At 47.8% G+C, this 15,880-nt stretch overlaps 1 protein-coding gene and 1 long non-coding RNA gene across 2 annotated transcripts; both read left to right on the plus strand.

The window, feature by feature from the left end:
- The first annotated feature begins 4,293 nt into the window (after positions 1-4,293).
- LOC135806885 (uncharacterized) lies at positions 4,294-5,201 on the plus strand. The gene is made up of 4 exons (XR_010551329.1): positions 4,294-4,396; positions 4,482-4,622; positions 4,766-4,837; positions 5,161-5,201. It is a non-coding gene; the product is annotated as an uncharacterized LOC135806885 (long non-coding RNA).
- Positions 5,202-11,449: 6,248 nt separating this feature from the next.
- Positions 11,450-14,639, plus strand: LOC135815858 (uncharacterized). Its single transcript, XM_065329206.1, has one exon. It carries the CDS (start codon positions 12,362-12,364, stop codon positions 13,406-13,408), a length of 1,047 nt encoding a protein of 348 aa, XP_065185278.1. The 5' UTR covers positions 11,450-12,361; the 3' UTR covers positions 13,409-14,639.
- The last annotated feature ends 1,241 nt before the right edge of the window (positions 14,640-15,880 follow it).

Genomic DNA, 15,880 nt, shown 5'->3' on the forward strand with positions numbered 1-15,880 from the left:
GAGGACATGCAACTGTCCTACAAGTCATCAGGTAGATCCTTCTACAAGCCTGGTTATAAGATGTACTTCCCTTCAGGAGCTCTACCAGCCTGTGGTAGTACGGCAACAGCTCGCAAAGATGCTCAAGGACAGGTTTACATCGACCTGAATGAGTCCACTGAGTTCATCATTACGAACTTGATCAAGACTTGTCCATCGCTCCGTGACACTCTCCGAAGAGGACGTGTGGAGAAGATCAAGACCAACTTCTACCCATCACGTTCGTCCGACGGTCAATGTCGGGTGTACATCAACGGTGAAAGCAAGCTAGTCCCGACCAGCTCGTTCGAACTGGATGTGGAACAAGATGTTTTCATCTACCCCGGGGCAGTCTCCCTCGACATTGACGAGCAGGCGTTGAAGGTACGTCTTACTGTTGCTCCAATCGTCTGCATCCACGTGGAGCCCAGATGTTTTCATCGTGCTCTGGACGCGCACATGACACTTTCTACCACGGAACTGAAACAGCTAACTGAGAGCTTCATATCATTATGCAGTGTCGCCGTTCAACAAGACGATCAGCTGGTAGAGAGCTTCCAATAAGTCTTTAATGAACTGCATTCTTTATCAGACAGCTGATCATTCATTCTTATCCTATCCTATTTGACTGTATACTACTTCCTACTGCAATATATCATTATATTCAAAACTTCTAGAAAACAAGTATGGGTGGTGTTGTGTCGAGTAATACATCCACGGAAGAGTGCTGCCTTGCCTCTTCTGATTCTAGCGTCCCCACTGATACTAGTAGGGTATGGGTTGCAGGATGTGAAAAGAATGGAATTGGAAAAGATGAGCCAGGTTGATTTCATGTGCGCACCATCAAGGAATGCGTCAATCATGACAAGGTTCCATCATGAATGTGAAGACTTCGAGACTCGTCATGCCTTTGGCATGGACCATTTATTCGTTCCAGATTCACCGTTGTTTCACGAGTGGACATCTGCTAAAAAAGTTGCAATGAAAAAATAAAATAAATGAAAACTCCAAGCGCGTTTTGTACGGTCATACCTCAAAAAGAAGAAGATTAAGTTCCAATACGAAGCTACCAAGTCCGATTTGAACAAGGTGGCGGGGCTCGAGTCTCTCAAGTGCCGGTGGCAATTCGTGTTATTATTATTTTATTTATTTTACTAGGGTGTTTCCCACAGACCATGTGTTTGGTTACGCTGCACAAGCAGCGCATTACTTTATCCCTTCCACTAATTGTTATCGGCCAATCAGCATACTCTCACCACCTCGCATCCAATCAGCATACCCACGTCACACTAACGTTACACAAACTTGTCTCATTATGCGAAAAAATGGTACTGAATCATAGCAACATCCTCCTGGATAATGAACAAAATAACGATTAATCTACATATTTCGATATGTGCAACAGGACTAAAATCGATGGAGTTACGACAGTTTTACGGTATGTACACAATATCAGTCGTTAATGACTGATGCACCGCAAAGGGTTAAAACACAACAACCGACAACAACCGACAACAACCGACAATAACCAACAACAACACCCAACAACCGACAACAACCGACAACAACAACCAACAACAAACAACAACAGCCAACAACAACCAACAACAACCAACAACAACCAACAACAACCAACAACAAACAACAACAACCGACAACAACCGACAACAACCGACAGCAACCGACAACAACTACCAACAACAACCAACAACAACCGACAACAACAGCCAACAACAGCCAACAACAACCAACAACAACCAACAACAACCAACAACAACCAACAACAACCGACAACAACCGACAACAACCGACAACAACAACCAACAACAACCGACAACATCCGGCAACAACCAACAACAACCAACAACAACCAACAACACCACCCAACAACCGACAACAACAACACCCAACAACCGACAACAACACCCAACAACCGACAACAACCGGCAACAACAACCAACAACAGCAAACGACAACCGGCAACAACCGACAACAATACCAAACAACACCCAACAACAACCAACAACAGCCAACAATAAACAACAACAACCGACAACGGCCGAAAACAACCGACAACAACCAACAACAACCGACAACAACCAACTACAACCAACAACTAGCAACCGACAACAACCGACAACAACATCCAACAACAACCAACAACAGCCAACAACAACAACCAGCAACAACTAGCAACAGCCGACAACAACGGACAACAACCGACAACAACCAACAACAACCAACACCAGCCAACAAGAACACCCAACAACCGACAACAACACCCAACAACCGGCAACAACCGACAACAACAACAACCAACAACAACCAACAATAACCAGCAACAACCGACAACAACATCCAACAGCCAACAACAACCGACAACAACACACAACAACAACCAACAACAACCAATAACAACATCTACAACGACGACGATAACGACGACAACAACCGACAACAACATCAACAACAACCAACAACAACCAACAACAAACGACGACAACAACCGGCAACAACCGACAACAACAACCAATAACAACATCAACAACGACGACGATAACGACGACAACAACCGACTACAACATCAACAACAACCAACAACAACCAACAACAAACGACGACAACAACCGGCAACAACCGACAACAACAACCAATAACAACATCAACAACGACGACGATAACGACGACAACAACCGACTACAACATCAACAACGACGACGATAACGACGACAACCACAACAGTGTCCGGTAATGTGTGGTAGAGAATGGCAGTCAGCCAGACTGATTACAGTTGAACATGTATAATAATAATAACACATTTCGCGTAGTTGAGCACTAAATAAAGAAATTCAGTTTTTTTTCCCCACTTCTGTCTTGTGAGCATCATCAGCAAGGTGTAGTAGCTGCTGATACTGATTTGTCCTCGAGTGTCGAGCTGCACAGTTTCTTCCAGTCTGTCTTGTCCTCTGCATGGTCTTCATGGGCACACCCAGCTTATTCAACTGAGCGACCAGACTTGTGGCTAGTGTCAACCTTGGCCACCCACGAGGTGCTTTGTTGTCCTTGTCCAAATAGCCGCTCATGGCTACTTAGGGTGGCGTGTCCGTGTCCATCTGTAGCACATGACTGGTCATTCGTAGTCGCCTACACGCAGCGGTGTCATGTATTACTACAAGAACTCAACCAAGTCCTCAGCAGTCATGGAGTAGCGGCAGGTTGGGCAAGTTGGGCTGGAGGCAGAACTGATCCACTCCTTGATACAGTGGAAGTGAAAATCATGACCACACTCCAACTTGGATAGAGGACGGTCCAGGGTATCCTGACAAATCACACAAATGGGCTCATGACTTATTGCTGACGAGTCTACCTTAGTAGGCACTACATTGATGTACTGCAGCTCCATGGGGTGTATTGCCTGGTCTTGATGGTGGTCACCGTAATACACCCCGTTGAGGTACCACTGATAGATACCCTCCTCCTGAGAGATGAAAGCAGGCCCATCTTCCCTATGCCGAAGGTTGTATCGGTACCACTCCCGTACACGGTTGTTACCTTCCCTGCGTATCACCGCTGGCGCATTCTCCCTGTGGAGCCTTCCGTGGTGATACCACCGTAGAATACAGTATGTGGCGTCACAATAACTGACTGCAGGACCGCCGGCTCTAGACGCCGTTGAGGTAGTACTCGATGCTACCCCGTCCTATCCAAGCAGGTTCATTAATGCGATGAAGGCGACCTCCATAGCACCAGGCGGACACTCCCCTACTATCAACAAGAGCTGGTCCGTCCTCCCGATGGAGTCTACCATCGACGTGCCAAATTTCTTGCTGCGCGTTTTGATCTGCCAAGTCCACAACAGTTCTTATTGGCGTCCGCCTTTCTATTAGTAAAGGACCCGTGGTGAGAGACCACGACCGGTCGTCCACGTCTACACCGAATGTATCAGCCATATCTATTTACTGAGAATAATGTAACAACTCCTCCACAAACGCTTCTACAACTGACGTCTTCTTCATCCCCAGATAGGCGTTAGCCTTTGGGTAATCCTGAAATAAAGATTATTATTATTATCCTGGTTTTTTTTCCTCTTGGTGGTTTTGGATAAGAGTTGAAAAGTCCAAAAGGTCAACTGATGACCTTTGCATTACTTGGTATGATTGGATTTTAGCGGATGATGTCGTTATGCAGCTGGAGAGCGAATTCGACAGGAAGAAGGTAAAGGCCTTGCTTTGCGGTTCACACCTTCACTTCAGTATCATTACAGTATGGCTTTCACATGTCACTGCGGTGTGGAACTTACAGGGGTTATACCCCTGTTTCAGCACCTGAGGCGGTGCGTCAAGCGCCGCCTCTTTCTTATAATATATTGTGACAAATGGTAAGTGTGCAGTGCTCCTAGCTCTCTCCCCCAACAAAAGAGCTCTATGACACTGTGCTTTCTGCGGTTTCTTTCGTTTTTACAGTGGAGAAAGGCTGGTGGGAGGCCAGGCCGTGGCCGCACACCTGGCGGGTGCGGCCCATCGAACCCGTTACTGGGAGGGCCGGCAGGTCGGGCTGCTGTTGCAGTCCGACTACCGGGACGCCATGGAGCGTATCCGGACCCTGTAAGTAAGCACTGCTCTGTCTACATGTATACTTATCCCCCTCGTTATAGCGATACTTACTTGTTTCGTATCCTCTTGTCTTACCCTGCTTCCGTATTCGTGACACTAATAGTGTTTGTGTGCGCTCATGCTTGGTTTTACAGATGATGATGATGTATGAAGGTCTGGAGCTAGCTGCCGTCTTCGGGATGTGCCATTTGTTTTCAAAATTATTTGTAAGTACTTGTAACAGGCGTAGTGTAGTAACTGTGTATGCAGTGTAGTAACAGTGTGTAGTGTTTTGTGATGGTCCTGTGCTATAGCAGTCGTAATGTGTTTTGTGATGGTCCTGTGCTATAGCGGTCGTAATGTGTTGGGCTACTGAAGTACACTGCATGAAGGGATATGTGTGGGTGCTTCGACATATTCTCGTGCTTCCTAAATCCTAGATACGTGTATAGCACTATAACCTAGATGTGTGTGCGCGCGCGTGTGTGTGTGTGTGTGTGTGTGTGTCCGCGCATGCGTGCGTGTGCGTGCATTGTGTTCTCTTCTACAGACTCATCCAAGTCCATTTAAATAAAAGTGTATTATAGTGAACAGTATTGTGTTTTGTTACAGTTAATATGTGGGGAATGGTGGATATGCCTTGGTGTGACTGGATACCCGCGGGTTGTGACTCTTTGCTGGTCACTCTGGATTCTCCAGTATAGATTCGATGCAGTGCAGAGGGGATTTGTGGTGCGTAGCAACACTGCTTCACTGTGACACCCCTTCAATAATTGTTTTAATGCATGATACTCCGGGCGTAGCCGGTTGATTCTAACTGTATCCTGATCAAAATAGAAATTTGCATCTAATGGACCTGCATGGACAGTAGGCATTTCCCTAATCGGCCGGGCGAAAAATTCGCCGAATACAGTGGTTTTGAAGAAATTACCCATCTTTTCGCCGAATTTTCAACAATTCGCATGTTGAATTCCCCGAAAACCGATGCTTCAGTGCTTCAACAGGGTGTATGTAAATGTACATGACGTAATGGGAGCGGTGACTTCAAGTACTATGTTGAGCCGAATTCTGATCTTGGAGCTCATAATATGGCCGAATTTGAACATTCTCGATCGAAAAGCCGATTAGGTATGCTCTGCATGGGCAACTTGTCAATCAGTGCACATCTACGATGTGCGAATAAACGAATGCAAGGAACGTGAACTTGTTTGCTGCACATCTACGAAGTGCGAATCAGGGAGTAGTATAATGACACGTGTACTAGTACACCTTGTGTTGCACTGCGTCTTTTCCACACGCATAGGACCACTGAAGGTCACACGCTCCGCGTGCGTATGCACGCATGCGCAATATGTCACTGCATGCAATGCACATCTACGATGTGCAAATCAGGGAATAGTACGTATTTTACTACTCCCGGTGCGAATGCACCGAACGTGCACAAGTGCACGTTCGCCACGGAAAAGAACCTTTATGGCACATTTATGGCATGCCAGGGGTCAAAGGTCAAACTCTGGGGAGTCCCGGGGCCAGACCAAGCGCGCCCGATACAGTGTGCCTTATTTAACCCAAAGGTCAAAGGTCAAACCCTGGGGGAAGTCCTGGGGCCAGACCAAGCACGACCGACACAGTGTGCCTTATTTGGCCCAAAGGTCAAAGGTCAAAAAGTGGGCCAGAACCCGCCCGCACTTACTACTATCGAGTGCACCTACTGTCAATAATGTCCCAGCAACTTACGCCTTCGGCAATGATCATACTGTACAAAGGGTTCGTAAGACCTGTGATAGAATATAGCTGTACGGTGTGGTCGTTTGGATCTAATAAGAAACCCATGACCACTGTTGATCAATTTCAGGCAAGGTTTGCTAGAGCTCTACTGAAAAAGAAAAAAATTGCATTTGATTACACTTCTTGCAAATCTGTCTTAAATTCTAAATGCTCCCTAGAGTCACTGGCCTATCGTCGTCAAATCATCAGTCTCATTACTTTTCACAGATATGTTTTCCATCATCGTGATTACCTTGCTGATTTCCATTTCAAGATTACGAATAGCGAGCGAAAATCATTCTTCCCAAATTTAAATCATTGTCTAAGTCTCTCTTCATGTTCCGAACTGCTATTCTTTAGAACTGTTTACCCCCTCCAGTCTAACATCTGAAGCCTCGCTCTATAAGTTCAAAGCTGCCCTCAGGAAATTTACAGCTGACCATGCTTATGCAATCAACGGAATTCCGCCACCTTGCAAGTTGATTTTCCCCATTTCTCTCCTCATCAATCCATACTTGTCTTTGTACATACATCTACATCTACTGTTCGTTCAATCAAATGAACCCCTCGATAGGCACATTGCCTTTGGGTCATTTCATAATAATAATAATAATAATAATAATAATAATAATCCGACGTGTACGGTAGAACGGGTAATTTTAGCGACGTAAAACCCTAGCGAATTTAGCGATCGACTCATTTTCGCTAAATTTTCAAGTCGATAATCCGTTGAGTCATTCGTACTAAAGTAGTGCACTGGTGATCCGTGAGTAAAATCGCTGCAATTCGCTAAAAATAAAACGTCGCTAACCAGTTGACAATGGGAAAACGCTAAAATTAATAGTCGCTAAAATTACCCGTTGTACAGTATTCTAGTACTGTACTCAATTTATTAATAATTATTACTTGTATGTGTGTACATTTATGTACTCGGATGGAGAGCCAAGGAATAAATTTATAGTAAAGAAAAAGGACCAAGAAACTACTTCGAAGTACAAGTTACGCAATTATGTCCACTGACACCACCAGTTACTAACAAACTGTTAGCCAGTTAGTTGTAGAACGTCAGTACCGTCGGTCAGTGTCGTGCAATGTTATCGCAATTTTATTAAATTATATTGTTATGAATGCACCACATGCCTACAAATTGCAATTTCAAATTTGGTCTTAACGGAGAATTTCAAAGTGTTAGGAAATCAGAGGCCACATGCCACGTACTGCTCTTTTCTCTCCGAAACTCAACACTTGCAAGCCAGATATGAGAAGAAAGAAAAATCATCAGTTACACCACCGGGACTCGAACCAGGGACCTTGCTATTCGCGAGCAATGCGAGAGAGAGAGAGAGAGAGAGAGAGAGAGAGAGAGAGAGAGAGAGAGAGAGAGAGAGAGAGCGAGAGAGAGAGCGAGAGAGAGCGAGAGAGAGAGCGAGAGAGAGAGCGAGAGAGAGAGAGAGAGAGAGATAGAGAGAGAGAGATAGATAGATAGAGAGAGAGAGAGAGAGAGAGAGAGAGAGAGAGAGGAGAGAGAGAGAGAGAGAGAGAGAGAGAGAGAGAGAGAGAGAGAGAGAGAGGAAGATATGGGGGGGGGGGGGGGGTGAGTGAGGGAGGGTGAGTGAGTGAGTGCCAGATTAGTTCAGGAAACTATGGCAATGGACCAACAGCTGCATTGCTTTCAGTGCGGGGGCAATACGAAGACGTTAGATCGGAGCTGCTGCCAGGCAGAGTAATGTGCAGGCACTGGATCAGCGAGAAAGGGGCCACGAAAGCAGCAAAAAGGAAAGAAGAGAAGAAAGAAACATTAACGCAAAACATTCTGCACTGAGGTGATTCGAGAGCTCTAGGGAGCAAGGTACGGTTCAGTGGGGTGAAGACAAGGTGATCGTTGTGGGACTGGAGAATGGAACATAGTCAAATGTAGCCATGAAATGCTGTCGCCCACAACCAATCCTGGCGCATCAGGTGCTGACAAATGCGAGACTTGAAGGCCTGCATTCCTTTCGATGCAGGAGGTTCCGGGATGACTTGCTCAGGAATGTCGTTCCATGCCGCAATGAGGGTGTAGGGGGAATGACCTCAGTTGGTAGTTCGGTGCTGTCCGAGCAAGTGGCCATTGCAGCTGGAAAGGGTGGCGAGAAGCTAGTTGTCGGCGGGTTCTCGGAGTAGGTGCAGGCGCCGACGGTGGCGGGCTGTCAGCTGGGGTGGACCTTAATGTAGTGCAACTTGTACACATATGCAAGCCCTGAAACTGCCCTCCTGAGCTGCAGGCTCTGAAGGATCATACCAGGTCCGATGATTCGCATTGCCTTCTCCCTGCACCTTGTCATACCGTGCTAGGTGGCATTGGGCTGCACACATGGTGGCTAGGGGAGCGTACTCCAGGATGGGCCGAATGAACCCCTTATCGGCAAGGCGGCGGTCCTCATGACCCAGAAGCCAAGCAGCACGGCGCAAGAATCCCAGGCGCTGGCTGGCCTTGACAGCGACAGCATGGATATGGCGCTGGAACCCAAGCTTACAGTCGAATGTGACTCCAAGCAGCTTTAGGTGGTCCGAGTCCGGAATAATCTCGCCGGAAAAGGTGGTTGGTGGAAAGTCAGGGCGCTTTCGAGCATTGCATAAAATCAGGCGCTGGCTCTTGGTGGGCTCGAACTGGATCCGCGATTGCTGGCCCCATGCGGCAAGATTGCTGAGGGTTGTCTGTAAGGATGCTGCCTTCTCCTGGAGGTTGTCGTTTGGTCTGATCAGACTGTACACGGTAGTGTCATCGGCGAAAGAGCTGAGCTTTACTCCATGCGAGAGGAATTGGTCGATATCGGCAGCAAACAATATGAAGAGTGTGGGGCCCAGGACGCTGCCTTGGGGCACTCCGGCTGTGATGGGTACTTCTCGGAAGCGTGGCCTCCAGTTACCACCTTAATTTAAGGAGAGAGAGAGAGAGAGAGAGAGAGAGGTTGCGAAATTGTTAAAGTAAAATAAATGGAAATTTGAAAACATGAGATGATCGGTGAGGTGGCTGCAGCCTCAGCTATTCGGCCGGCAAAGTCATAATTGTTACAGTAGGCCAGCTATTACATGAACAAGGGAGCTACTGTGCCGCAACATAGAGCGAGGGAGAGTATTATAAGCTAGCGAAAAAAGACACGGTCTCAGACGCGGTGTGTGCACTACGGCTGAGGTGGGTATGAGAGATCTGCTAGAGGCTTTCAGTCGCCCAGCTTGCAGGCCCTCCAGCTGTGGGGTCTCAGCAGCATACTTTGGGGCAGAGCATTCCATGTCTGCACAGCGCTGGCAGGAAATGCGCGAAGACAGCTGTTTCGCGTGCGTGCTGGGAGGTTAATTATCGATAGCTGGTGTGGGTGCGTAGGCTGAGCAGACACGCGGTTGGGTGGTATGTCCTGGGCACCAGGGGGAGGATCTTCTTTAGCGGGCTGTCCGCATCCAGGCAGAATAGCTTGTACAAGTATGCGAGCGAAGCCACTGTCCGCCGCAGAGATAGACTAGGGAGCCAGGAGCCCGATCCGATGATGTGGATGTCTCGTCGCTGGATCTGGTCTAGCTTGGCCAAGTGTGAGGGTGGCGCACCAAGCCAGACCAGGGGACAGTACTCGAGCACAGGGCGGACAAACTCATTGTAGGCTCGTTGTCGGCCAGGGGACTCTAGGATAGCAGAGGCCTTCCGCAGGAAGCCTAGGCGTTGCTGTGCTGAGCGGATCGTGCGCATATGTCAGCTGGGAGTCAGGAGCTTCAGGTGGCCTGCTTCGCTGACTGGCGCGCCTGGCGTAGCGTCAAAAGTGGCTGATGCTGTTGAAGCGAGTGAGGTTGAACACTGTGCGCAAGGCACGTCTACTCAAGCGAACCAGGCGCTCATATTGACCCTCACTATAATTGTAAGGCAGTGAGCAAACGCATTCGACCCGTACTCGAGAACTGATTAGATGGACGATATGTAGAATGTGTTCTTGGCGTGCTCCGTGAGTTGGTGTCGTATCTTCTCGAACACAGTGATCTTGTTTCCAATCTTGCGCTCAAGGTGGGCGATATGGGCACCAAAAGTAAGGCGTTCATCCAAAACGATACCGCGTACCGAGGTACTTCAGACTGACTCACGACTGCCATCCGGAGCACACGAGGTTTGCAGAGTGGAAGGTGCGACGTGCTCCTCGTGTGCTCGGGATTGCAGTCGCGAGTCAGTCAAGTGTCAAGTTTGGCAGGAAACAAGGAACAAGCAAATAAACGTTACCGTAGTTCCGCGCATATAAGCCCATGAGTAATATACGAAATAATGCATTTTCCGGGAAAAAAATTAGTATATAATATAAATGGTTCGTTTTTTAGCCCTGGGCCTATACTGTAAATATACAAAATTTCGGCGCTGCAAAATTTCGGCACTTCACGATTTTTGACATTTCAGCGGCGATTTATTTTCGGCGTGGGGTAGAGTGCATGGTATAGTGCGACAGATGCTGTGAAAAATTTCATCGGCGTTTTAATTTAGGCGTTTTGGGTCGGTACCGAATATAGCCGAAATTAAATAGCTGCCGAAAATTTGTATATTTACAATATTCAAATTTTGAAGGCAGCTGGCAGCTGGCACGCGAAAAAGTACAAGTCCGTGCGCGGTTGTTCGCCTACCGTAGGTACCGGGACTTGTAATGTAGTCTGCACTGACATGCTGTACTATCGGTTCCGTCACGGTGTTTGGCTCCGTTTGGGCCTATAAACGGAGGTGGGCTTATATCCGGATATAGGCCCATGGGCTTATATGCGCGGAACTACGGGTTTGTTACTTCATGACTAAATACCGCCGAAGTCGCATCTTCAAAGTAACTTTTTGTTGTCCCTGCTGCGTTTTGGTGTGTTGCATGTATGCTATGCCTTCTCATCAGGGAGTCGTAAAGTACTGACTCTCTGGTTCTCATTCAAAGACAAAGGAGTCAAAAGGATTCTGAGGCCGAGGATGTCTGCATGGTGGGAAACAGACGCAGTCGAGTCGTGTGGCATGCAGCTGTTAGCGCTGTGCATGTGATCAGAGTCGTCAAAAAAAAAAAGAAGTAATTATTGTGACGACTCCCTTGTAATTGTGGCATAAAAAACCAACATTTTGATAGCCGACAGCTCGAGCAAGAGCAGGGTGGCTCTGTGGTGCCGATCATCACTCCGTCTCACCACTCCCTGCCCTGTTATTGTCACGGCAGTGTCCCAAGGTATGTCGCAGCGGCTTAGAATTCGTCGCAGGCAATTCATTCCATTCATTCTCCTGGTCTTGACAGCCGCTGTTCTTTGGGGATATATCAGCAAGGCGGGCACCAACTTGAGAGGGCTGTTGGTAGATTCACAGCAAAAACAAAGACCCAGTGTTACTGTAGCTGTAAGAACCACGCAGCTACGATCAGCCGAGTCTGGCTTCATACGCGTAGATGACGTGCGGAACATTCTCTCACATTCAAATTCCGATGGTGTTGGAAAGGTGAGCGCAACGTTAACACCAGATCAGGTCCCCGCACTCCAGACCAGGGGTGCTACGTGGTATCGAGTGGGAAAGCCATTCCACAAAGTGGTTCTGAAGGGATTTGCCTTGACGTTCAAGACTCTCAGTGTGTCGCCATCAACATCATCAGTGTCAGCGCTGCCAAGGTCCCTCGTGTTCTATGCTCAGGTTTTGTCAGGCTTGTTTCACCCCAAGCAGCGGCAGTATGTCGCTGTTACCATCGGCGAAGAGGACATTTGCGTGCATGTCAAAGTATCGCAAGCGGCAAGACCGACCGTTGTTTGTGAGGATTCCCTCGGACCCAGTCCTCCTGGCTCCTGGTTTTCACTGTACGTTACCATGACGCCACAAAGAGTGGTGTCCATGGTGACCAATAACACCGTGTCCGACAATCCGGTACCAGTAGACGGGCTTTAAGTCTACGTTGAAGCTGCTCTGCTCGAGTATTGGAACTGGAGCGGCAACCACCTTAGCTGGGTTAGAGGTTGACTCGGGTATGTACATTGGTGGTGTTGTGGACCATACAAACATTGCTTTGCGTCGTGACTTCCATGACGCAATACAGCCCTTCAGTGGGTTTATCTCGTCTCAGATCGTCGTCAACGACAACGTATTCGACTTGACAAGTGACTCAACGGACCACGGGTTCACTGATGAAAAGATGAAGGACTATTTGCAGAACATGCTATATTACGACATGTCACGGCCACTTCCCCGTGTTCTTAGCAAGAGAAAGCATGATATGTCGGATCCGACCATGTTCCGTTTCCCTGTTGCCACGGCGATAAGCAGCAATCATGCCAATGAAGCCAGTGACATGATTTTCTCCGTTGTTGACGTGATGAGCGATCGTGGGATTCTTGTGTACGATCTGGGACTCACGCCATCCCATGTGAAGCGTTTGATGTCGTTTTGCAACGTCAGTGTCCGGCAAATGCCGTGGGATGTGTACGGAGCAGCGCGTCGCGATGTCTACGACATGCGGTGGAAGCCAATCATTCTTAACAGCGTCATGCAGGAGTTTGGTGGTGTGCTCTACGCTGACGCGTCCATACGCTTCAAGAAAAGCATCAACAGTATCGGTTTACTCCGGGACGGGCCAGGTTTTGTCGGTTTTGGACCGCAGAGCACCTCACCAACTGGTGCCTTCACGCATGACGGCACCTTGCAGTCGTTTGGTGTCAACAGATCCGAGGTGGCGCAGACAGCAATTACAATTGGCGGTGTCCAGATATGGATTGACCACAAGGAAACGGTGCGCGATCTGCTGATGAGACAGTGGCTGTCGTGCGCTATCTCAGAACAGTGTATGGCACCGCGGGGCTCCAGTAGATTCAACTGTCAGTTCAGCCTTCGATATACGGGTAAGTTTATGGGATGCCATCGCTACGATCAGAGTGCGATAAGTGTGATTCTGTGGAAGGCGTTTGCAGATGCCACGGCCAATTCCTATCAGTTGAATCACCCTCACGACCTTGAATATCTTGAAATTGAACGATTCCCAACGCATCACCATCGCCAGTGTTTTGCTCAAAGACCTTAACCACCATTTGTTTGTAGCGGTCTAGGGCTGCGCCTGTGGCTGAGCCCTCTCAAACTCACCAAGATTTTTCTGCGGTCTGTCTGCCTATCTCTCTAGTAGGTTTCACTGGTACGCAGGAAATTCGTCCAGTCCCTACAGGAACTGGGCCGTTTCGCGTTTCGCATGCTGCTGCTGAAAAATATGGTGCTCAAAACGTCCGACATCATTAGCTCCTGCTTGAGCAACGATGCAATGAATTTGGGTCTTCTGCAAACAATGCCAGGGCACAATGTCTACGGACGCCCGGCAGAACCGCTTCTGTCGTCTGTCACTGCAGGAGTTCCTGTCGGCATGGCTCATGGCAGAGTGCGTGGTGCAAAACGACTTCGCACCACTGCACTGATAACGTTATGGGGACTGGGCAAGCACGATGGCCATATGGCAATGTTCTGGAAGTTTCTCATTGCTCTATACCTTGAAGGCGAAGGCGTGTCGCTGACCATCATGGAGGGGATACTACATGTAGTATGGCATGTGCAGTGTGCAGATCCCATACCACTGGATCCTAGCAGTACCCCACACGTTTCCAACTGATTGCTGCAAGCGAGGAAGAATAATCTGCCTTGTAGGCTTCAGTGGCCAACAAAGGCACTGCTATTGCCACTAGGCGCGCTGCTACCGTCTCTAAGCTAGCTGAAGAGATGCGCGACAACTCAAGCGTCCTGACGGATGAGATGTAGATGGCAGGTGGTCCATGATAGGTTATGCCAGGTACTGAAGATTGAGCACATGAAAGTCCTCGCCGAATTTCTCGGCTTGGCCTAACATGGGATTCGAACCCGCAGTATCTCCCTGCATCCCCCCCCCCCATACACTTCGCATACATTCACAATCATAATGTGACCATCTTCAAAGTTGCTTCACGTTATGATCTTGCACTTGAAACCCCTATCTGAATGAGGAGGCAAGCTGTCTTTGATGGTATAGTACAGGACATGTACGGGATAGCGTGTGGACCCTGGCTAGCGCCTGAAGTTACTGAAGTAACGTCTTTTGCATAGATAATAATAATCTTTATTTCAGGATTACCCAAAGGCTAACGCCTATCTGGGGGATCTCCTATTTGTGTATGTACTAGCAACATAGTTAAGGATGCGAGAGAAAGTGCGCAAAGTGAGTGTGAAATGTTGGTTTGAAAAAGGAATAATAAGAAACACAAGGAAAGAAAGTAAAACAGAAAAGAAAAGAACAAGCATGTAAATCAATGATTGCACATCAAAGGTGTACCAGTGCAGTCCAACTGATACTTAGCAATGTGAATACGTAAATGACGCTTGAATTCAGATAGGGAATCTAAAGTTGTCAATCGGGGTGGAAGACAATTCCAAAGAGAACCAGTTTTCTGTAGGAAAAGGGATGAAAAAATACGACCATGTGAGTTAAAAACGAGCTTTTTGGGCCTACGGGCACTACGTGATATGGTTATCGCAAAGCGAGAGAGATATTCTGGGTGGAAATTGATGTACTTAAATAAAACAACAAGAGAAATAAAGATACGGCGAAATTGCAGAGATTCTAAGTGACACAATCTATTCAAATTGGATTTTGATTCATAGATATCAAAGGTTATTTTTGCAGACTTCAGGAGTCGCCGGCAAACCTTAGCCTGGAGTACATCAAGGGACTCTTACTGAGCGGATGTGATCCTAAATGACCAGACAGGAATGGCATATTCAATTGCCGGACGCACATAAGACTTATACAAGAGGAGAATATGGGACGACGGTAAATGTCTGCCCATGAAACACAACAGGTTGACTCGTTGCTGAAACTTCCTGAAGATGGTGTGGAAGTGGTCATGGAACTTCAAACCATCACTGAGCTGTACGCCGAGATGCTTAGCAGAACGTCCAAAGGCAATAGCAACGCCGTCCATTAAAACAGAGGAGGATAGCTACGGGAACAAGTTTAGTTCACGGTGCAGATTGTTGCTTCCAAAAATCCACACCGTCTGATATACCACCTGCACCACCGTATTCCATAGTTCTACAGTTCCGCTCTGTCGTGAAGCTGGTGTGAAGCGTCCAGCACCGAAACTGTTAGTTACTACTTGTCCTGGAGCTGAGGGCAGACTCTCACGCCATAGGCATAGGCATGGCGCAGAACGGTAGCGGATAGATCACACCTTCGGGGTTCACATAGCCTCACTGGAATCATGACAACGGTCCCGCTCCACCAGTACAGTCCTTTCCGCGTGTGCGTGCGAATATGCCACAACCACCTACAACACTTCGTACACGCAGCAAGTCTTCTATAATCGTACATCCGCGTTACGAACGGCAACAAAATTGTGTTGAGAAACACCAACACCTTGAGATGTTTCACTTGGATCTGGCGACCACCATGTCTGATTGCACCAAGGTTAGGCGGCAGATGTAGCGCCTGAGAGTAGTGGACACCTTTAAATATTGTGTCGGTCGACGCCTCGACGTG

Source organism: Sycon ciliatum, chromosome 1 (genome assembly GCF_964019385.1).
Source record: "Sycon ciliatum chromosome 1, ocSycCili1.1, whole genome shotgun sequence".
Lineage (NCBI taxonomy): Eukaryota > Metazoa > Porifera > Calcarea > Leucosolenida > Sycettidae > Sycon > Sycon ciliatum.

Bases quoted from the DNA above. Each gene is read 5' to 3' on its own strand.
- LOC135815858 (XM_065329206.1), top strand. From the start codon at position 12,362: ATGTACATTGGTGGTGTTGTGGACCATACAAACATTGCTTTGCGTCGT.